General features: G+C 38.1%; 1 protein-coding gene across 1 annotated transcript in view; it reads left to right on the top strand.

The window, feature by feature from the left end:
- Window positions 1-24643, top strand: part of CFAP47 (cilia and flagella associated protein 47) — a 377656-nt gene that overhangs the window by 82519 nt on the left and 270494 nt on the right. Inside the window, exons 30-33 of the mRNA XM_067289744.1 lie at window positions 231-440; window positions 5008-5101; window positions 5521-5661; window positions 12864-13059. Of these exons, the coding sequence (XP_067145845.1) occupies window positions 231-440; window positions 5008-5101; window positions 5521-5661; window positions 12864-13059 (641 nt within the window). The remainder of the gene's footprint in view (window positions 1-230; window positions 441-5007; window positions 5102-5520; window positions 5662-12863; window positions 13060-24643) is intronic.

Below are 24643 nucleotides of genomic sequence, written 5' to 3'. Positions count from 1 at the left end.
TGAAATATTTCATATACACTTATTAAGTATTCCATGCAGTTTGAAATTCTTATATTAGTATAAGGCTCTATAGAAAGCAAAAAGTACTGTACTATTCAACCTCCATGTCTCTGTTTTTTCTTTATGATTTGTTAAGAAATTTATCATGGTCAGTGGTACAATATTTTACATTTAAATACACAGAACAAGCTAATGTTAAAGCATAATATCAGAAGGTTTTTCTCTCTTAGTGATGTGTGTAAAGTCCAGATGACTTCTTCTCCAGAGAAGGTTTTTAAACAAAACCTTGGCAAAGATACTAAGACTGTTTATGACATGTTACTCCATCTGAGTGGACAGTTGTTACCAGACATTACATCCAGGCAGTCATTGTCCTTTGATCCAACTGAACGAATATTGTGGCTCTACTGGCAGCGTTCTGCTTTGCTTACTTTCCTTAAGTAAGTACATTTGTATGATAAAATATATATCTCTTCAGTTTCCCCTTTTTATTAGCATGTTTTTTACTGTATATTTTCTGATCTAAGATTTATGTATTATAAATTTTAATTAACTTTTTACCAAGGTATCTTGTGCAGCTTATACTAAATTAAGGTGTCCCTTGGTAGGTTATATGCACCAATATAATACAGGGATTCCAGAGGAACTTCATGATGAAAGAAGACAAATTTCAACCGCATCCCTTGGAGAAACTGAGAAGATAGTCAGATCATGTTTGTTATTGATGATCTTGCTACTCCACTGATGCTTTTTGTCCTACTGGCAGTAGTGATGTATTTTGTGAACTTACTTTGTAATCTATTAGTCTTTCATATTAGTAATATGCCAAGAAATGGAAGCACTACTTTTCCTGATGAAAGGATTTAGTAATTAGCTAGCTTCATTGATCATCTCATCTTGACACATAATGTGGGACAGATGTGAAAGATGTTGAGAATCAAAAAAGTTAATAAACTATTCCTCATCCTTCTTGGCTTTCACTGTTGTGAAACAGAAATGAAAATTAATTTAAATAAAGCCTGATGTCATGAAAGCCTTAGAGATCATCAGAAGTCCTGAAACACAGGAGCCACATCTTTTTAACGTCCTCAGCAGTGTTCAAAAGGCTGTCCAGCCATTTAAGACCTGTCATTTACTCGCTGTCCTAAATACAAGCTTCTTGTCAACTGAAAATGATGTACAGGGATGTAGCTGTATCTGAACTCATTTAAAAATGGGCCAGTAGCTGCAGTGATTTACCAGCTGAGCCAGCAGGCAGTGTTTCTGGTGTTTAAGGTATGAAAGCAGAATGAAATACAGTGTAATGCCATTGACAGGTATCTTTTTCAGGTTATCTGTCAACATAAATATCTTAAGGAGTGATAAAATACGATGTGGTTAAACTTCTGTGCAAACAGGAAACCGTGCTGTTTGTCTACCATTATCTCAAATACATCTTTCTGTTCCATTATAGCATTGTTCTTTCAATAATTCTATCTTCCCAGGAACACCAAGTTGCCTCATTAGATCCCAAAAGTTTACTCAATGCACTGAATCAAAAAGCTTGATGGAAGACTATAAAAAGTGCTGTGCACAGCTTGTTAAATTTAGTGATGTTCTCAAAAAGCTGTCTCAATCTCTTGATAGCAGAATGACTGCTATCTATAGCAGAACAACTGAGTCTGTAGATGCAACAAACATCCTGGCCTTTGAGACAAAGTATTCACAACATTAACAGGGATGCAAAGATTTTCTCTGGGTCTAACAACACTGGATCTTTAGTTGCAACTTTCAGCCATGTCATTTTCCTTTTTAAAAAGAGTAAGAATAGCACTTTCCCAAGCCTCACAGATAATAAGTGGCAGATGATTTGGAAGAGCCATTGCAGCAGTGGCAGATACATTTCCCTTTCTTCAGTAATGAAGAAAAATGCGTATAGATTCCTGCTGTTTTCACAACTTCAGCTTCTGTTCTGATAATGAATAAAGGAATCATCTGATGCTTCCCATCTTATCTTAAAGGCTATAGAGTCAATAGGCAATGTATTGCTGAAGAATGCCTTGCCATCATATCGTTTGAAAACTCTGACTAATGCCACCACGCTGATCCTTCTTCTGAAGGAGTGTTGCTGCCTTCAGAGAGCAACTCATTGAATAGGTGGTGATAGGGTGCTGAATGGCTCGCTAAGTAGATTCAACAGATTTTCTTATTTATTTAATTCATACGTTTGGACTGTCAGAAAACTTCTTTGGTCCCAACCCAAGCTAAAACTTTTAAGTGGCCACTGCCCTAGGTCTAGTGTCAAGCTAATACTCTGCATGACTTCTAGGAGAGCAGTCAAAAGGAACTTCAAGACATGCTTCCTCTTCTAACAGAATCACAGAAGAATTGAGGTTAGAAGGGATGTCTGGAGATCATCAAGTCCAACCCCACTGCTCAAGCAGGGTCACCTAGAACACGTTTCCAAGGACTGTGTCTGGACGGCTTTTGAATATCTCCAAGGAGGAGGAGTCCACAGCCTCTCTGGGCAACCTGTTCCAGTGCTCTGTTACCCTCACGGTGAAGAAGTTTTTCCTCATATTCAGATGGAACTGCCTGTGTTTCAGTTTGTGCCCATTGCCTCTTGTCCTGTCACTGGCACCACTGAGAAGAGTCTGGTCCCATCCTCTTGACACCCTCCCTTTAGATATTTGTATACATTGATAAGATCCCCTCTCAGTCTTCTCTTCTCCAGGGTAAACACTCTCAGTCTTTCCTCATATGAGAGATGCTTCAGGCCCTTAATCATCTTCATCGCCCTCTGCTGGACTCTCTCCAGTAGTGCCATGTCTCTCTTGCACTGGAGAGCCCAGAACTGGACCCAGTACTGCAGATGTGGCCTCGCCAGGGCTGAGTAGAGGGAGAAGATTCCCTCCCTCGACCTGCTGGCAACACTTCCTCATGCACCCCAGGATACTATTGGCCTTCTTGGCCACAAGGGCACAAACCCCTTACCCTTGTTTGCAGTTCTAAGTTTCATTAATCCTTTTATTGGTAGCTGCTCCAGCTTGATTGATTCCTCTCAATTCCTGTCGATAGACACGCAAATGTCTAAGTACTTTTCAGGACTAAAGCTGATATGCCTTTCAGAATCTTTCAGTCTTCAGTATGGAATTTTATAGCCCTAATTCAAATTAATACAGGCTTTAATTTTGGTCTTCTAGGACTGAGTTTTCTTCTGCCTAGCTTCAAAGGTTTTAATATCTCATTTGTAACCCATTGTTTGATGGATGAGGTAGCACTAAGAAATGAAAATAACACCATTTCTCAACAGATGACAGTGATGTCTACATCTGTCATCCTCCAAGCTCAAGCATGCTCCCCAATATCTTTGAGTGTGCCAGAAAGCCTACTTGAACATTATCAGCTATGGGAAACATTTCTTTGTTTTTGCACCCTGATAGTGTCAGGTCTTCAATTGGCTTGGGCAGCCAAGATAAATTCTTAGCAAGTTTCGTATTGTCTTTATTATTATTAAATTATTATTTATTATTATTATTTTTTCTTATATTATTTATATATTTATTTTCATAATGTCTGTATTATATGTTATTTGTCTCAAGCTTGTTTATGGTAAAATGCAAATAAAAACATGTATTCATAACATTAAAAATGGACAACAGAAGTGGAAATATTTCTCCAAGATGTAGGTGAAGAAATGAAAGAACATCTTTAATCTACTCAAAGTAAGTTTATATCAGAAAGGTCTTCCTCTACACCTTATTTGGCTTGTATTCTGGCAGCTGCTGGCAAGGAGGCAGTCAGGTTTCTATCCTTTTGCATACTTAATGCTTCAAGTTACCCCTAATAGAGAAAGTCTGTTCAGGAGCTTCCATCAAAATATTCATTCATAGAGCTTTCCTTAAAGACTTTTCATGGGATACTTTTGGAGCACTCCTTGAGAGGGTCAAAACTTCCTTCTGGTGGAGCCTGATGACTCTTATATCCAATCTTTTCACTGAGATTTTCCAGGGAATCTAGGCAGACTTGGTCTTCCATCTTGAAACTCATTCTATTCTGTTCTTAGCCAGAAGGTCTGGCTGTGTTTCCTAGCTAAGATAAGCAATTAGGTATTGCAAATAGCTCTTTGTTAGAGCAGGACCCTCAGCGGCTAGTAGATAATGCTGTGCTTCAACAAAGGCTAAAAGTCTTCTCGTGCTTTTGGGCAATTTGTTAACATATTTCAATGTAAAATGTCTCTTATGTTGAACTTTATGTAGTAATCTGTACATAAACAAACATACTGTCGTGCAGATGGGATTTGATCAGCACCATACATGGTGTTAATTACCTGCTTTAAAATGATTCTGAGTTTGGAGGTGATCGAATCACAACCTCTTTTGTTAAGCATAACAACAATAAAAAAGAAATACCTAAGTGTTCCTAATGCAATTTCCTTGGATATTTGGAAAGCTATTAGCTAAATTCTAGTAAATGCTTTAGATTCCATCTTACCGAGTTTTGTCCATTAACTGACTGACGTTATATTCTGGGCATAGTTGGAGCCAGTGGTCAAGGCTCAGTTTGGCACTTCTGTACACTGATACATCAATGATTACCTAGTGTTTGCAGATGAAGATGTGATCAATAACAGTCCTAGTAAAAGGATACAAGCTGCTGTAGAAAACCATTTCTGGCTGAATCCTGTGCTTAATCATCCAGCACTGAAGATATATGAGGTGATAGGCCCTTAGCAGTACCAAATCTTGTCAGTTTCTGCCTGTTCTGGTTCTTGTGATTGCTGTCATTGGTCCTGCTTTATGGATACTCTTTCCTTCCTGTGCATTTTAGCATCACCTAGGACATTTACATTTCTTCCCACGTTATTATTTAAGAGTGCTTGTAGTTCCCAGTATAACTGGCTCGTTAGTGCAGGGTACACTCAGATAGAACAGCTTACAGATAGGTTGAGTAAATTGAAAAACTTGGACTACCCTTGAAAAGTATTATATTGCCTAAGTATTAACTCTTCCTGTTTTGTTATTTTAGAAGCCAAGGAGCATGTCTGCCTTATGTCATGCCAGAATTTCTGCTTGAACCTGATGATTATAAGAAATGGATTACAGCGCAAACTTTACTGAAGGTAGTATGTGTGTGGGGTTTTTTTTGTTTGTTTGTTAGAACTTTAAGTTAATGCCAGCATTTTTCCTTTCAAGTTTCTCTTTCCCATCAAATACCTGTGATTAATTTCTAACCAATTGTTTTTTTAAAGTAGAATTTATTTTTCTGCTTTCTACCCATTATTCCAATTTTTAAAATTCCTTTGTATTGCCTCTCTGTCCTGATTGCTGTTTTCAACTCCTGTCAGTTCTGTATTGTGCTTGAGAAGACGGCAAATTATAAATGGTTCTTGTGCTATTCGTTGTTGCACTATAGTAGACATATCAGCCATTTATTTATGCCATTGATTTGTTATCCGTTTTTCTTATAGTCCTCCTGTGATTTTCCAATCCAAACTGCTGAAATTAATATTGAAAATAAATCTCATTCCTTTATCTGAAGGCTCGCGTGACTGTGTTGAAAAAAGGTGATGTGAAGAACTCAGATGTATTTAGTGACACGCGTTTATTTATACTGGAGGAAAGCGTATTTGAGACAATGAGCAAAAGAGCGTGGACAGATGTGTTACTGCAGGTATACAAGGTAAATTGTAGACACATTTACTATTTAGATTCTGAAGAACTGATTGTAAAATGTTTTGAAAAAAATCTTTAGTATATTCAAGATTTTTTCAAATGTATGTTTAAAAATATACTTCTGTTTCAAATTTTTTTTCTCTAACAGTCTCTCTAAGATTAGTTTAAAAGCGAACACTTTAATTTTCTTAGTTCTGATACTTTAGCAGTGTGTTAAAATGTTTCAGTTAGGTAATATGGCACCTTAGAATAGACTGCATTTAGCAGGTTTAACTTTATAGAAATCTTTTATTATGGATTAAAAAAAAACCCTCTGCCATGATTTTGGTAACACTGGTTGGAAACCCTTTTTGCTGGAAATACGTAGTTGCATGGAGATATACATGACCAGGGCATTTGTTTGGAATTTTTAAACAGATAAACATTTTTACGATTACCTATTCCTGTTGAGATTTAATCAACTTAGTCAGTATGGACTTCTAAAATTTTTAATAATTTTATTTTTGGTGATGTTACATAAATATATTGGCTGTCTGAATCAAGTTTTCCAAAGTAGACTTGATACTCTCACAAATCATCAATATGCCAAAAAATAGATATTTTCTTATTTTTATCCAAAAGGATGGAAAATAAATGAAAAATGTAAATATTATTTACTATAAAAGCATAATAAAGAATAAAAAAATGTTAAAGAATGTAGAATTCAAAGATGTAGAATTGATCTAAAAGAAAATAGTGGTAAAAGTAGTTGAGAAAAAACAGACAACAAACTGTTGTAACCCACATACTGGGATAAATCACCCTAAGGATGCATGTTCCTGTGCATGTGCAAAAATGTAGAGAAAAATGCAATCGGAGAGACCTGAAAGCAAATCACTTTGCTTTTTTTCCCAGTGTTCTGATTTATAACTACGGGACAGACTAGCACAGAATCAAAACACAAAATTGATAGCGTACATGTGGGTTTTCTTACCTGATGCAGTGGAACTGTAAAAATTAGATAACTTGAAATTGCCTAACAATTGCCAATATTTACATTTTAAACATTCACAAATGTACTGTCAAAAAGTTTAAGCTACTAAAACAGTTATGTATTTTGTCTTGATAATATATTATTACTGTCAGTGTGAAATGGAAGTTAACTTCAACTGGTCAAATTATTAACAATTAACATTTTCCACTTAAGAAATTTTCTAGTGCTTATTACAGCAGCAGTTTAAAGGCATCTCCAAAACACAAATAAAAAATAAAAATTTAATTTGATCATTTTATAGCATATCATTAACTTCATTTACTTTTGTATCATCAAAAATGGGGTCCAATGGGGTTTTGCTTAAGCTTAATAAAGCAAACCAATAAAGAAATAATATTTGTATGCTGTATTCAAACTAATCTTATGTTTTATTTAATATAATCGTAAAACATTTCTGTTTTAATCCTTATGTGTTTTCAATATTACCAGAGTTGCTAGACCTCTAAGGGCTACCAAACCCAGCTGTGACTAATCAACTCCTTAAAAGATAACAGAATAGGATATGAAATCAAGAATCAGGTGATAGTCTGTTAGATGCCTGTTCCTTATAAGAAGCAACAGTCAGATCATTGCCATGGAGATTATGAATGTCTCTGTTGAATTTTAGGCTTAGCAGAAAAAGTTTGTTTTGTTTTGTTTTGTTTTGTTTTGTTTTTGTGGGTGGTTTCTATGTGTGTGGATGTGTAGTTGCTCACTGTGGGGTAGCAGAATGGTTTATCCAAGATACTTTTGGCTAGGAAGAAGATTAAAACATGAAGGGTTGAAAACTTTTGGGAACCTTATTGCAGTGTTACAGACAATTACTTTATTTTGGTGTTTGTCAGAGTTTTCTGTTCAGTAATTGTGCTCTGAGGCACAGGCCTTAAACCAGCTGCAGTATGGCATTGATTTTAGAGCAGTCTTTTTTAAGCTTACCAGATATAAAATTTAGGAATTCTAGCTTACTTGAAGCTGATTGCAGAAATACTGTGGAATTTAGCAGAACAAAAGATTCTATCTCAGGTACATAATAGCTTTGTTTCTCTGTGTTAAATCAAAAGCATTTTAAATACATACTTACGTATATAGGTGTCTGAGCTTCTCTTAGCATCAGAATGACTCTTGAAATACTTTTCTGAACTATAATCAACTGCTATATCTTGAAATATGCTTATTATTTGTAATCCAGTGTTTCTTAAAACAATTCACTAGTTGTTGCTACTCTTGACAAGCACAATAATGCAGCCCATGTTTCAAAGTCTTGATCTTCAGTTTTGCACCTACCTAATACAGCAGTATGGCTTTGCCCTTAATACAGAAAAGCATTAGATTTTATTTTCCATTTTAACCAATTTCATGTCCTGTCTGTTAGGTTTTTTCTTTCTAGCTTCTTCTTTTTTGCTTTGTTTGCCTCTCCTGTTTTGTAGTGCCTTGTACTCCCAAACAGGATTGGGGGTTTACTGATTATGTTGCCATGAAGGAAGCCTTCTTGGCTTTGAAAAGGGTAAAGTGTAAGATATGATGTGGAAAATAACTGCAAGCTGCATAGTAAACACTTGCTTAAATCTGTGGTGGTTTTGTCTTCTAAAAATTTTAATATGATTATATATTGTTTGTTAGCTAGCCGTGGTTAAGCAGCACAGACTTCTCTTTGCTGCTGCCTCAGCTTTGCTCTAAAAATTTTAAGCCTTTTCATCATTTCCTTTCACTTGTGGATATGCTTGTGTTGAGTATGATATTTTTAATAAACTTTCTAGCCTTTACGATACCTGAGGATGAAGTGTCATCATCAACTTACACTTATGTAAGTGAGGGCTACTATTAAAAGAGTATGTCTCACCCTGGTTTTCCCTGTCACCTTTCTTGGCTATATTCTTCTGCCCATTCCCTTATGCTAGAACTGGTAATCTTGCTATAAGGGAATTTTTGGGTGTTGGAGTGGGGTGGTGCTTTCAGATAGATCTTTGGTCTCTCTGAGAGAGTGTAGACACAAGAATGGGGCATAACACATGATCTTTGAGGATAGGAAGCAGTTCAGGTTTAGATCAGGTTTGACAGTAGTTCTGGTTTAGATCAGCTTAAAACTATTGTGAAGAAGTGATCTTAGTCATTTTAGTTTCCTGTGCGTGTTTCAGCTTCTCATTTATTGTTCCTTCATCATTCTATTCTGTAGTAGTGCCTTTTCACATTCATCTTTTTTCTCTTTCTCCTTCTAATGTCCTTTTCTCTCTCTCTTTCTAATGTTATAGGAATTATACTTCTTTGATTTACTTTTTTTGCTGTAACCTTATGCAGTTTGCCTAATGTGGTGTTTAATATATTAAAGTATAAGCAGAATTCTTACTATAACATGACTTTACATTAGAACTAGTCACTAACATTCAGTAGCCTATTTCATCTTCCATACCCTCTTGTTCAAACCTGCTGTTTGACAAGGGAACTGGCATGGGAAAGTTTTTTCTTTTCTGTATTCATTTTGCAAAGAAAGCGTCAGAACAATAAATAAAAACAGGATATGAACTGTCAACACAGCAAGATGGTGGTTTATATGCAAAATAAGTTATTGGTGATAGTGTTGAAAGATACTGAATTGGAAAGAATGTTTCGTATCTTCAAAGCGGTTTCATTAAAATGGAAGTAGAGACAAGTATTTTTGTGGTTATGATAACTTGATTTCAAGAAAGACAAGATAAAACAGAATCATTTCTTACTTAAAGAGCAGGCTACAATTTTCAGAAAATGTTAAAAGAATTCATCCATTCACTGGAGATATTTTGTTATCCAAATTTTATTATAGAAATAAAATGCTGTTATTAGAAATACTTAGTATTACCTTTATCAGCCAAAAAGTCATTCCATAATTCTTTCATGCCCATACCGGATGCATTATGGTCCACTTTCTTGTCATGAAACCTTTTGCTGCTGCAGAAGTTGCAGAGGAAAATATACGCATGTAACTCCAGCTCCCAGAAATGGAAATTCAAGTTTTTTCTGAAGAAAGGGTAGACCATGTGGAGAATAAGAGGGGAAATTCATAAATCATAATTACATACTTTTAGCTTTCTTTTTGATCGACGGCTAAAATATTGCTTGTATTCTACAAATCTCAAAAACTCAGGGTAAGGAAAATGCATGGACTGACAGTAGATGTGGTACCTTAGTCCTTTGCTCAGGCCAGATTTTCAGTAAAGACAATCTATCTTTAGATTTAGTGAGCATTTAGTCACGAGGATGCTTTTTATTGTTATAAGTAATAGCATTTCCTAACCTTGTCCCTGAAAATTTTTATAAACAGTGTACTCCAAAAGGCTGCAATATGATAATGACCTGGTCCCTCAACAGGGTCTAAATAGGAGTGTAGACGTTAGCATCTTGGATTAGGATGAATTGGAGTTTTTCTAGTAAGAGACGTAAAAATAATTTTTTATGGGTCAATAATACTTCATATTTTCTCCGAAATGTAGTTGCCATTACTCTTCCCTGTTTGATCCTCTTGATAGAATGACAGGTTATACTGAGGAAGGAACATTGCAATAAGGTAATTTGCAAAGTGGCTACCTTCTGAGAAAGGCGTGAAACAATATTTAGTTAGTTACCTTTTTGATTGCTTTCCTCAGATTTAAAGCTGAGGATACTTTTGTAAAAGTTTGAGATTTCTTTCACTCTTTTAAGATACCACTGTCATGGAGAGAAAGCCAAGTATTTCTAAACAAGCTAAAGCAAAGTTAACTTGGCTATCTCTATGTGGAACTACATTATGCTGAATAGCCATTAGCCTCAAAGTTTTAAAGGAATCTCAAATTGGACTCCATCTTTTTTTGTTTTGTTTATAATTAATTATGGAGGGTATAATTTGGGTCTTGTGTACATTAATAGTTAAGCAGCTTTTGTATATTAGTGTATCAGAAAAGCTTTTCCTCAGAAAAAGTTGAAGGCAGTGGATGACACAGTCCTTGTGGACTGGAAAAAAAGAAATCCAGATGTAAATACTGGAGCTGTGATGCCACATGGCTGTAGCTGCATCATATTATATGAAAGAGTGCTGCTCTAGCTGTAGCAAATGGAAGAGTTAAATAAAGGTTCTCTTAACACTTTCTTCTCTTAAAAAATCAATACCTGTTCAACATATATGTTAAAAGCAGATGTTGGAAACTGAAATGAAGAGAAATAATTAAAGAGGAGCTGCAAGCTGTTTCCATTCCGATTAGATAAAATGAAATAACCTTTCCTTTATAATGCCCACCATGAAACATTTTGTTATATTTACAATGGATTTTTTTCAACTGAAAAAAAATACACACACAAATACATACGTATGTATATATGTGTCTGTGTACATATATATATATATATATGTATATATATATATCTCAGGGAATTAGAGATCAGTGGGAGTGTTTGAAAGACAGACAAATTGGGCCAGTTTCACACTTCAAAATAAACTTTACAGGACTGACGTTCATTATCAATACATGTTGCCAATGATTAGTTCTTAAACATTTTTTTTCCCCAGTTAGTCCTTAAGAAGCTTACTTGAAATTAGCCATGAATATACAATACCATGGAGCTGATACAGTGTAGTTAGTGCTTATGGCTGTGGTTGGTCCTTGATGGTCTTAGTGACTGGGGTCAAGGTGGTCAGGCCTGAGAGCTCTCTAATGAGGGAGAGGCTGGAAACAAAGTGATTGTTGTCTTCCTCCCTGCTCCCCATCCTTTCTTTCTCATTGCTAGTTTTTTATGTTCCTTGCCCCCCCCCCCCCAAAAAAAAAGAAGGTGGATGGGGGAGGGGAGTGATCTCACCTGCTTCTGACAGAGTTTATTTCATTTTTTGGACCAGGACCTGTTCTGGTTTTGTCAGGCATCTTTCTTGCGTATTCTGCAGATTTATTCTGGTTACATCAAACATCTTTCCTGCCTATTCTCTAGGTTTACTTCAGTTCACTAGACATCTTTCCTGCCTGTTCTACATCTTTCGTTCTTGCAGGTTTTACTACCTGCCTGTTTTCCTGTACTGTTTTGTGCAACTCTACTTCACGTCTCCATTCACTCCTTTGAAGTTGCATATTATTTATACGTATTTATGCTTAGCTATGTTACAAAATGCTTATACAGTTAGTGTTACAGTGTTACAAAATGCTTATATGGTATTGCTGATTATGGTAGACTAGAATATATTCATGATATCTTGCTTAGTTGACTTCTGCTTTCAACAGGGCCCTGCTCTGGCTGCTTTTTTCTTTTGCTGTCTTAACTGATCTCTGTTTACATGTTGCATCAATTCACACAGCATTTCTCAAACCTGTGTTTTGTGTCTTGAGAGTACAACTCTCCTCGAGCTCATTATCATCTCCTATACCCTAGCATCTTTTTCTCTGGGCTTCAGGGTACTTAATGCTGTCTCCTTTTAGTCCCTGAACAGCTCAGCTGCTAAGATCTACTTTCTTTTTCTTTTTTCTTTATTTTTGTATTTATTTTTATTTTAAGGCTCTACTAAACTTTCCCCATATTAAATTTAATCCTATATTCTTACTATTCAAAATTATTTACAATTCTAACACTTGCTGCCTAATTACTCTTATCTCTTACTACACTTTCCTTCAAACTTTCCATGCTTTAAATATGCAACCTCAAAATCAAATTCTGTATTCTTCCTTCAAATATCTTTTTCTATAGTTTTTTTAATGTGGGTTCATGCAAGACTTACTCAGGGTCCTCTGAGTACTAATATAATTTTATTATAGGCATTATTTAATTTATTTTTTCAGGAGAAACTGTAGGTTTAATTGTAACCTAAAGGAGCAACTGGGTCATGAAAGATACCATTTCAAGCTTTTCTGTGGATCATGTTGGAGATCAGTATGGTAACTCAGTACTTACTAGTTCTGTTAGAATATACACAGTCATTTTTGACATCCAGAAGGGTCCAGTGATTTCATCCACTTCATCAAAAATTAAAAAAAAAAAGTGAAACAATATTTTGGATTTTCAATTTACATTTTGTTTAAGGAGGTAAAGGAATTCCCTAAAACCTCAGCAGATCTGTTTGCCTGTATATTATGTGTTTATGCTAATGTGTAATCTCTTAAACCTTTACCAAACTAGAGAGTTTTGTCAGTTTGAATCCTTGTTTTTTTATCATTCAACTTGAAATTGTACTTTTTACAGGTTGTATTTAAAACCACTTTTTCTAATTTCAGGTGTTAGTTCTTCCACGTGTTTCTTCACATAATATCAGTGATCTGTTTGACTCAGAATCCATGCAGAGCATGCCGAGAATAAAATCAGAACCTTTATCCAGTAATATTTATTCTCCACATGAACGAATCATCCTCACCTGGCTGAATAAACATTATGAGAAGAATCGAAAAATTGTGTGGAAAGATTGTCAGAAAGGTGAAATAATTTTTCACTGTACTTCTCCTTCTAATCCTCCTTTCGTAGACTTTTAAAATTATCATTCATACAGGTATTGTGACAACTTGCCACTGAAAGTATGCTTTTTGGGGAGAGGACAGTATTGTCTACCCATACTTATTTTATTTCTTGTGTTTTTGCATTCCAAGATCAACATCCTTTGGCAAGTACCATTCATGAAGGATCTCCCATTGTCCTGTGTGTTCTCATAGTTTTTAACTAGGCGTAGAGGGTGAAATTGTGGACCTTCTTAGTTTCTTCTTTCTATCAATGATCGCAGGAAGGAAGTGCTAAGAGTAATCACTTTCTCTTTTATAATTAATTTTCCTGTCTGCACTCATAGGCATTGTCAGTATTTGTGCTTATAGTGATGTGTTTACGAGCTAACTTTTGGGAATTTTTAGAATAACTTTTGTACCGCCTTAACTCCAGTGTCCTATAGGAATGTGATTGAGACCAAGGCTCCAGGTTATAAATTTTGTCCTATTTGAGAGGTCAGTTTGACTCTGCCTGATGGTTTGAGTAAGGTTAGACAAAATGACCTTTTCAGTTTCAGATTGGCCTAAGCAGTTCCAGTATTCAAATCTGATAAAACCGTTCAACCAGTAGTAATTATTACTTATACTTCCTGGTATGATTTTTCCCTTCCACTTCTTCACCCACTTCTTCATTGTATCCTTCAGCATTTTGGATGGGTGGTTGACACTGAGAAGTGGCATTCTAACAATGATCAGGTAAGAACTCCACAAGGATGGCTCTTAAGCCACATGTGGAAAAGATTCTCTTTTGTCATTTTTGCCTAAAGCAGTCTCTGACCTGTCCGAATTATGGATAATCTGTTTGCATATCATGTTCCCTAAGTCTCATTTGGGCAAACTTTCTACTTTGAATAGACTTTCAGTGTACTAATGCATTTCTCATTTTATCTGTATAGAAGCAAATTATGCTGGATATTTTCAAATGTGTTGAATAATTCTGGTAATAAGATGAAAGGTCAGTCTATACCCCCTGCATCCAAAAGAAATAGATTTCTAGCTGTCACCTCATATTTTGGGTCTGATCTTACCATGAACTTGAGAAGTTTCCCTAAATTTAAGTAAAATGCTCTACGATATGTAAGTTATATTTACAATGCATTATTTTCATATTATCTCTGTCTAGCACCTGCGTTAGTGGAGCTGTCTTACAGCAGCAAGCACTTGGTTCCTTTTACTGCAGATTGCTGCTGGATGTTATCTGGGTGCCTTGTGTGTAGATGACAACTTGCAGAAAGTATGGTCAGTTTTGTGGTTCTTCATAAATGCTGTATGGACATATTTCTCAACCCACTGCCTGTCCTCATTGTTGTAGACTTTAGTAACACTTGGATAGTGTATAGAGGAAGATATTAAGGAATAGCTGGCCTTCTTCTGGCTTGTGGGAACTCAGTGGGGAGAATACGTAAACTAAAATGCATCTTATTTAGCATTAAACTCTTAATTGAGCAATATAACTAAAAGGGAGTGGAGTGAATCTGAACCATAAAGTGTAGAGACAGACCCAGTGGACACTGCTGGGCAAAAAAAACAAACCCCAAACCAAAAAACCCCCAACTCAGTCCAAGTGAAATATCTACTGATGATGCACCTTAAAAAGCCAGTTACTGTAAGTGTTGTTTCAATTGCCCGATAGTACATTATAAATTAGAATCTTAAAATTAGTTTGTTTTTAATGAGTTACCATATGTCTACCAGCAGTTATAAGGTAGTTTTTCCAGTTATTTAGTTCTAAAGGCTTTCTACATTAGGTTTAGAATTGGCACTGAAAAATGACAAGCAAATTAATTACAATGTTGAGGTTTTCAGGAATTAATAATGTCTCCTATTAATTCATAATAATAGGGCAGATAACTCAGTAGGTTAATGTATTCATTTGTGCAGACCTGGTTACAGATTTGGCTCTGGATCATAAGTGAAGGTGAATTTTGTGGTCACTGCCAGGGGACATTTATCCACATTACAGTTTTCCCTTATGATCTCAATTAATATTTTTCTGCTTTCAGAGACGTGCAAGATTGAAATGCGAAGATGGAGATTACATATGCTTTCTTTATGTGGGAAGCTGCAGATACTGCCTTGCTATACCTATTTCTAGCTAGCTTTTTTCATTCACGAGTTCTATATTATATTTGATAGAAGACACTGAAATAACTGGTGTATGAGCAACAGCAGCCCCCTTTTCTTGCTTCTGTTGCCGTCTCTCTCACAAAACTACATAAATGAACATTGTTAAAGTTGCAATAATTGAGAAATGAGAAAACTCAGATAAATGATGAATTCATAGTCTGAATCTTATACCTCTACGTTATAACAGTTCTTAACTATGTGATCATATACTGTTCTGTTCTACAGATGATCTGCCTCAGTTTCTCTTTGAATACTCTGTTGTAGCTCTTGACCTTCCTCTTATCTTTTTTGCTTTTTCTAACTTGTAATGAATTGGGTCTGCCCCTGTGCCCTTCCTTCGGCTGAAGTTAGGATTTTGATTTCAAGTGGACTTCAGATTCTCTGTTTCGGTTATATTTGAAAGATATCAGCATGATTTAGTATCCTATTGGAGCCCACCAGAGGCTTCTCTTTTGTTTGTGGCAGAAGCTGTGAAATAAAGGGCAAATGAAGCAGAGGTTTTCTGTAATTTGATAAAAGAGAAGCTGATATGATATATAAGAAAGCCAGCATCTGAGGAAACTGGATTCTGTCTTTGACTTTGCCTCTCTATTCTTATGTAAAACTAGCAAAGATACTTAGCCTTTTGGGGGGTGACCATACTGATTATATGTGAAACTGAGAATGATTTTTTTTCTGACCTCTGAATTTTTTCAGGAATTGATGAATTTTCTCATTTAACTTTGTGATTTTTTCCTTTGAGCTTTTAATGAAAGAGTGTAGCCATGGCCCAGTGGTCATTATATTTGTCTGAGATACAGGAACTAGGCTTACAGTCTTCTTGTGTCTGATTCAGATCAGGGCTTCAACATTGCCCTCATCTTGTGTGGGTTCCTTTTCTGAATATTCTGGGGTTTCTGTCTTTCAAATTTTAAGTAGGGATTCTGGCCCTGGACTTGAGAAACCATTGCCTTTTGAAAATATAATCAAAATGAATAAGGTGCTGTCAGAATTTTTGGATCTGACAAACTGACATTTTTCAATTAAAAAGAGTTTTGGAAAATATTCGTTAAGCTGTTACTCTGTATTCTCAATCACTGAGTGCTCAGAATTCCATCAAAAGTCAACATGCATACCAAATAAAGGATATAGCCATGGTGTGTCCACAGGGCTGGTCTCAGACACAAACTTTGTCTGTATCCCAGCTGTAGGGCAAGTCCATTTTCTGGTGTCACTGTAGACCTGCTCAGACTGGAAATCCACTGAAGCACATGATTGTTTTCTCCCTGCCCTTATACATCTCAGATTTCTTTCCAAAGGAAACCTGGCAAGCAGAAAGATGCTATGTGGCCATGTCTCATCCTAGCATTTATTCAGGACCCAGTTAGTGCAGCTAACAGAGGCAACAAACGGACACAGCAGTTTGCGCAGCAGTTTCTGGGCTCTGCTTCTAGATCTTCTGAGAACTTCATCTGAGATCAGGGGATTCCTGGGAACCATTGGGGAACTTCAGGGTGCTTGCTCCTGCCAGGCAAGGATAGCTACAGAAGGCTGTGACTTCTAGCAAGCTCTAACAACTGGGAAACTCTATCAGCTGTTCTTGAGCAAAGGATACTTTGAGCTTGTGTTCCAGCTGACTCCTGATCAGGGAGCATCAAGCACCCTTTGAACAAATACTAGGAAGAGGCTATATGGCCTAGAATGCAGCAAATAGTCAGACAACAGATGCAGTAGTTTGTGCAGAAGTGCACACAGAAGGGGGCCAGGAACTTTGCTGAGGACAGAGTACACATGCTCAGAAATTGTGGTGATGCGCCACATGGCACAGTCTCCAATAACCACTGGAGCAACTATCCCTGTAACATCAGAGGCCTTCATCCAGACTGAGCTTCTGAGAGAGGATACAGCTGTACAGATCTCAGTCTGCAGGGAGTGCCTTGTGCCTCTCACTGAGGCAAGGGCAGGGAAGATGGTCTTCTTGCCAGCAGGAGGTGTCTACTAGTGGAGGATCTGTGTCACCAAGTAACGGAGCTGCAGGGGGAGGTAAGCAGACTGCGCTGCATTGGAGATGACAAGAAAGAGATTGACTGGATCTTCTTCATGACCCTGCAGCTTGAAGAGCCTGAACCCCAAAATGTACCAAAAGAGGGGCAGGCAGAGTCAGAGCCTATCCGGTTGGGAAATGGAGACTACCGTCATGGCAAAGCCTGGAAGCTTCTGATTTCTTGTACCAGAAGAAAGCTCCTGTTCCACCTGCAGATCTAAAACTACAAACTAGATTCAGTGCCCTCATAGCAGATGAGGGGCTGGGAGCTCTGTCCAGTAAAACAGTTGAGCTGGCTGAGCTGAAGCCATGCAACAACCCCAGGAAGAAGCTATGAGTGATAGCAGCTGATGACTCCTTGCTGCAGGGGATGGAGGCCCCCACTCTGACAACCCAACCTGCTGTCGTAGAAGGTTTGCTGCTTGTCAGGGGCTTGGATCCGGGACGTTGCAGAGAGAGTGTGGTGGCTTGTCTAGCCCTCAGCCTTGCTGCTCTTCCACGTGAGCAGCAATGACACTGACGGGGAGACCTGGAGCGTATCATGTGACTACATGGCTCTGGGGGTGATGGCCAAGGATGGAGGGGCCCAGGTGGTTTTCTCTTCAGTCCTGCCGGTGAGGGGAAGGGCTTGAGGAGGAGTGGGCAGATGCTGCGGGCCAACAACCAGTTGCACAGCTGGTGTCAACAAGAGGAATTTGGCTTCTATGACCATGGGACCTTCTCTAAGGATCGAGGACTGCTAGGAAGAGATGGGATCTGTCTTAATAAATGGGGCAAAAGCATCACAGGCTGGCCAAAGTGGGGAGGAGAACTTTAAACTAGGAACAACAGGGGAGGGAGATGACAACATCAGTCATGTGAGGAAATGGTGGAACGGGATGGAGAGTGGAGGGTGCGGGGTGCTGTGCCCAAGAGAGACCTCATAATCAACAAAACAGGCCTGAGAGGGGCCCACCTCAAGCATATCCATATAAGTGAGGGAGTGCCTACATGATGGGGAGAGCTCTCGTACCTTTCCTGGGCAATCAGCATGACTGGGTGCCTCTCTGAAGTGCCTGTACACTAATGCGTGCAGCGCAGGGAGCAAACAGGAAGAATTAGAGGTTTGCATGCAGCTGCAACACTACAAAATCTCACTGGGATTGCAGGGACATGGTGGCATAGCTCACACAATCAGAGTGCTGCAATGGATGGCTACAGGGTCTCTAGGAAGGACAGGCCAGGACTGCAAGGAGGGGGCGTTGCCCTGCATGTGAGAGTGCAGTGGGAATGCATGGGCACAAGCAATCCAGGAGGTTTCTGGAGTGCGCTGGTGATAATTCCCTGATGCAGGTGATTGAGAAGTCAGTGAGGGGAGACGCTCCCCTGGATGCGATACGTAGGAAGAAGGAAGAACTGGTGAGCGATGTGAAGGTCGAGGGTTACCTTGCCTGCTGTGACCATGAGATGGTGGAGTTCAGGATCCTGAGAGGAGTGAGCAAGGCAAAAAGCAAGATCACAGGCTGAGACTGGGGCCTGTTCAGGGATCTGCTTGCAAGAACCCCATGGGATACAGTCCCGCAGAGAAGAGGGGTCCAGGAGAGCTGGTTGATTTTCAAGGATCACCTCCTCCGAGCTCAAGAACGGGACATGCCAACAAGCAGGAACTCAAGGAGAGGGGGCAGGAGGCCTGCATGGATGAACAAGGAGCTCCTGACAAAGCTCAGATGTCAAAAGCAAGAGTACTAGAGGCAGAAGAAGCAGGGTGAGGTGACCCAGGAGGAGTACAGAGAGGCTGCCTGAGTGTGCAGGGAGAGGGCTCGGAAAGCCAAAGCCCATCTGGAGTGGAATCTGGTGAGGGCCGTGAAGGGCAACAAGAAAGGCTTCCAGAGATACAGCAGCAGCAAACGGAAGGCTACAGAAAACACGAGCCTGCTGCTGAATGGGGCAGGGGGACCTGGTGACAAAGGACATGGAAAAGGCAGAGGTACCCATTGCCTTCTTCACCTCAGCCTTTACTCGTACGACCTGCCTTCAGCAATCACAGGCCTCTGAGACCAGTGGGAAAGCCCAGAGGCAAGGAAGATTTATCCTTGGTGGAAGAGGACGAGGTCAGGGAGCATTTAAAGAAATTGGACATACACAAGCTCAAGGAACCGTAATGGGATGCACACACAACTCTTGACGGAGCTGGCCCATGAGACTGCGAGGCTACTCTCGATTATCTGTGAAAGCTCATGGCAACTGGGGAAGCAGGCTAGGGACTGGAAGAAAGCAAATGGCAGTCCTATGTTCAAGAAGGGCAAGGAGGATCAGGGGAGCTATGGGCTGGTCAGCCTCACCTCAGTCTCTGGGAAGGCGGTGGAGCAGCTAATCCTGGAAACCACTTCCAGTCATACTCAGGACAAGAAGGTGAGTGGGAACAGACAGCATGGATTCACAAAGGGGGAATCATGCCTGATTAACCTGATGGCCTTCCACGACAAGGTGACAGGCTCAGTGGCTGAGGGGAGAGCAGCAGGTGTGGTTTCTCTTGACCTCTGCAAGGCTTTTGACACTGTCTCCTGGAACATCCTCATAGGTCAACTGATGAAATGTGGATAAATGATAAATGGTCACCAAGGGGGACTGAAAAGGGGCTGATCTGCCAGGCTCAGAGGGTTGCCATCAGTGGCACAAAGTCCATCTGGAGGCCAGTCACTAGCGGTGTCCCCCAGGCATCGATACCAGGGCCGACACTCTTTAACCTCTTCATTAATGACCTGCATGATGGGACAGAGTGCACCCTCAGCAAGTTTGTAGGCAACACAAAATGGGGAGGAATGTCTGGTACACCAGACGGGTGCGCTGCCATTCAGAGGGACTTCAACAGGCTGGAGAAATGGGCCAACAGGAGTCTCATCAAGTTCAACAAAGGGAAGTGCAAGTCCCGCACCTGGGAAGGAATAACTCCACGCACCAGTACAGACTGGGGGCTGACGTGCTGGAAAGCAGCTTTGCAGAAAAGGCCCTGGGTGTCCCGCTGGATAACAAGGTGGCCATGAGCCAGCAGCATGCCCTTGCAGCAAAGGTGGTCAACAGCATCCTGGGGTGCGTTAGGAAGAGCCTTGGCAGCAGGTTGAGGGAGGTGATCCTTCCCCTCTGCTCAGCCGTAGTAAGACCACATCTGGACCGCTGTGCCCAGGTCTGGGCTCCCCAGTACAAGAAAGACGTTCACATTTTGGACAGTCCAGCAAAGGGCCACCAGTTCAAGGACTGGAGACTCTGACATATGGGGAAAGGCTGAGAGTTGGAAGTGATCGAGCCAGGTGAAGAGAAGGCTCGGGGGGAAATCACACTGAGAATGTGTCTGAAGACCTGACAGGGGGACTAAAGAAAATGGAGGCAGACTCTTCTTGGCAGTGCCCAAGGCAAGAGGCAGTGGGCACAGACTGAAATACAGAAATTCCAAGTAAACATAAGGAAATTTTTTTTTTTTTTAATGGTGAGGGTGGTTGAACACTGGGACAGGCTGCCCAGAAAGGTTTTGGAGTCTCCATTCTGGAGATGCTCAGAACGAACATGACAAGATCCTGAGCAACCTGCTGTAGCTGACTCAGCTTTGAGCAGGGGTGTTGAACCAGATGATCTCTGGGGGTCTTTTCTAACTTCAGTGTTTCTCTGTGATTCAATGTGAGGATGCATGCCTGGAGACCAAACTGCAGAACTACACATTCCCTGAAGTGTAGACACAGCCAGTAGGATCCATTTTTTGAACATATAGTACTCTGTCAACAGAATGAAGCAAATATATTTGTGGAAAAGATAGTTCACTAAATTACATTCAAAAGCTAAATCGTAAAACATACACATAAATAGATGAAATAAAAACCAAACCTTAAATCTTAGTCATTTGGCATTTCCAGTTTAAGTTATAACATTAAATTCAAATTTTCTTTATGGCAGTTTTTGATATGTAACTTTCTAGGTTCTTATAAAAGCAAAGTGAAATATGAAATTTTAGCTTGTGATAATTTTTTTTATGCAATGTTAAGTATCAGCAGGTTGAAATTGTATCCAGCATGTAGTTTCTTCCACTTGAGTCACTGGAATAATGGATGCAGTGTATCATGAGAACTAGCATATAAACACTGTGTGTTGTGTGATCTTTATCTAATTACAAGTTTATATGGAAGCTTAGAATTTGTTTGTGCATGCTATTATTTAATTTTAATAATTGAGATGTAACATTTATAAATTTTTGCAATAGTTGAAAATAAACATTTTTTCTTGGAAAATATTGGGACAGTTAATGTGTTCCCATCTAATTTACACTATGTACTGCAGTACAGTGGTTTTCTTCTTCAGAGAAACTTAAGTAATACTGTTCAAGAAATTCAATTGCAAACAAATTTTTAAGAGCAATGTGTGTCTGGAAGTAGCTGCAGCAATGCCTGAAATCAAATTTAAATGTAAAAATGTAAGTGTCTTCAAATCTCTAAAGAACTTGGTACCCTGGTTGAGTTCTATTTTTCTTTCTCAGTTGTATTTCTTAAACTGTACTCTACAAGAAAATTGAAAGCAATCCACTGAATGAATTTATTCAATGCAAAAATATAGCTGCATCTAAGATGTTCAGAAAGCAGTTTGTCAGATCTTTTCTTTAACTTTCCAGTGATCAGATTCTCGAGAAACAAATTGTGAAGACCTTGCATGAAGAGCTTTCAAATAGAGAATTACAAATTTTCAAGTGAAATTTTCTCATTATGAAAAAAAAAAGTCTTTAGGTTCAAGAAAGAATATTAGAAAATCAAATTATTCTGTATTATAGAAACTTAAATGCAATTTAAAATCTCACTTCATATAGGACACAGCAGTAAAGATCTCACCTCAGGTTTCAAACCATGATTATGATATATCACTCTTTCTCCCTTGTGCAGGGCTTTAGAGGTAATACTTCTTTTCTCCAGTCTTAATGATTTTCTTACTTTAAAAGCCAGTTCTGAATGGATTTTGTTTAATAGGTTTTAGTTTCTTTAACTATTAAGAGATATACTTAGCTTCAGTCATTATAAATTGTCATAGACTTCATAAACTCTCATAAAGAGTGTATTTATAGACATACATGTTCTTAATTTTTAAATCTTATCATCATAAAACAGACTTCGACATTGACAAATACACTTTCTTGAAATATCTTGATGAAAACTTTATTTCCAGACTTATCTGATGTCAAGTGTGGGAGTGGTAGTCCAGTGTTGGTATTCCAAAGTGTTGTCTTTTTATTAATTTACTTGATAATTTCTATAGGTTGAAGAATACATTTATCACCAAAGTGAAGAAGTCGCACACTTCAAATAATTGTGACTATAATATTCTTTTTCTCAGCAGTCAGATTAAAGAGATGGAAGGTAGCCTCAAAAGTAAGAACACTAACGCATAAGTGGAACAAATGTTCTTTTGATATTAATCTAGTATTTAAGATCTGATAAAATTAATGTTAATTCTGGCATTGTGTCCAGTAATGAGAGACCCAAAATACATAAATTTTCTGAAATGTGATGGTTCTGAATCAGTCTCTGGATGAGATTATTTTTCTGTTAACTATAGAGAAAGTCTAGGAAGACTGGCCTTCTCTGCCTAAATTTTGTCTTTGTGAATATCCCTTGAGCAACCTAATAATTTCTGCTCATTTGTAAGTAATATTCACTTATTCCTCAGGTTGATTACAAACTTTTTAGTGATATTACAACAATTTTGTTTAGCACAAAATGTATTTTAAGACTGCTTTAATAAATGTAGGGAAACTATTTCTCTGAAATTTGACCCTTTTCTTTGTGACTGTTCACTGGAGAACAACTTAGATTTATATTTCTCAGCAGACTAATATCTAATGTTCTGATAGAGTGTCAGTCCTTTAAATTTTCAGATGTTAGTGTTAATCATCAAATTTGCATTTAGATACTTTGATGTTTTTAGTCATGTTAAGCTTAAATTAAAAGTTTAAGCAGATTTCTCAGAGCAGCAGCTAAAATTGTCATAAGGGAAAATGTCAGTCAAAGTATAGTAAGTGTCCATGCAATTGGACTGAATGTAGCAAATATCCTGAATTTCCTATGAATTTTGGTTGTTATTATTGGCTTAACATCACTGATTTCAAGAGAAGTATTAGTTCTTTTTTTCTTTATACAGTCCAGATCAGACAACATTTACCACTTTTTGATAGTTTTATGCATCTTCATATTATCATCCAAACATCACTGCTTTGAATAAAGAGTTAGCCCTGTCTAGGAATATGTCTCAACCATATAGTTGCTTTCAGCTCAGGCTGGTCTGGAGGTTGTTAAATTCCTACTACATAGATGAAGATCTATAGAGGGCAGTGTTCCTCAGTCTTTTCTTTGAAAACTAAGCTACTTAAATCTTAGACTGAAACGTGACAATGGGCCAAGCCTAAGCTACCTCAGTACAGAAGGCGTTTTAAACATGTATCTTTATTGCTTACTTTATAGCTGAAGATAACTACCTCATTCATCAGAAATGTTCTCTTGCAAGAATTAATATCCCAATAGGCTAGAGAGGATATTAGGAAGGAATTTACCATCTCTGCATATTCTGCTCTTACTCCTACTAAAAAATAAATACATTTGAAAAACAGCTTGGGCATATGTTTTTGGAGTATAGGCTTGTAATGTATCTTGTTGACCACAAAATTTTTGAAACTTGAGACCAGATGCTGTAAAACTGCAAAATACAACTTTGCCTTTTCCACTGGGACCTTAATTATGCATAAATATAAGATGCAATGCCCACTGAAGAGATTACATGATTCAGTAAACTTTCTGATTATTTGTGTAGTAATGCAGCTTCCACAGTTCATACAGAATGTATAGATTTGGTATGGTATAACTGTAGATTTAATGATCCAACTTCAGATATTTTGTGCAGGGGGAATATATTGCAAACTATGAAAACTGATAAAGCTACTGTAAATTCATTATAAATATTGAAGTTGATTGTGAATTTTACTGAGAGAACTATTCACTTTTCTTGACTAAATAAGATGATTTGAGGGGTGTAGTATTCTTTTTGAAGGCAGCACACTTGGCTTGTATGCTGTAATGAATTGCTGTGATTTATTGCATTTTTAAATCAAACTGGTCTATTAGTGAAACAGTATTCCATGGTGAAGAAATAGTGTAGAAGGTGACGTTTTGATCTAGAGTCTTTTAATACCATTCAGTGATTTAAAAACTGGTTCTCTTTAGAAATAGACACGTTCTGTTGAAATTGAAAAGCAACAAAATGGAGACTGATAAAAAGAAACTGCTTTTATGCAAAGCATAAAAAATGAATTTGTCATTTAAAGATATTATTTGGGATAAGAATTAATGAAAATAAAACATAACTGCATAGA

Source organism: Apteryx mantelli, chromosome 1 (genome assembly GCF_036417845.1).
Source record: "Apteryx mantelli isolate bAptMan1 chromosome 1, bAptMan1.hap1, whole genome shotgun sequence".
NCBI lineage: Eukaryota > Metazoa > Chordata > Aves > Apterygiformes > Apterygidae > Apteryx > Apteryx mantelli.
Note: the sequence above shows the minus strand (reverse complement) of the source record. Positions and strands in the feature narration are given on the sequence as shown.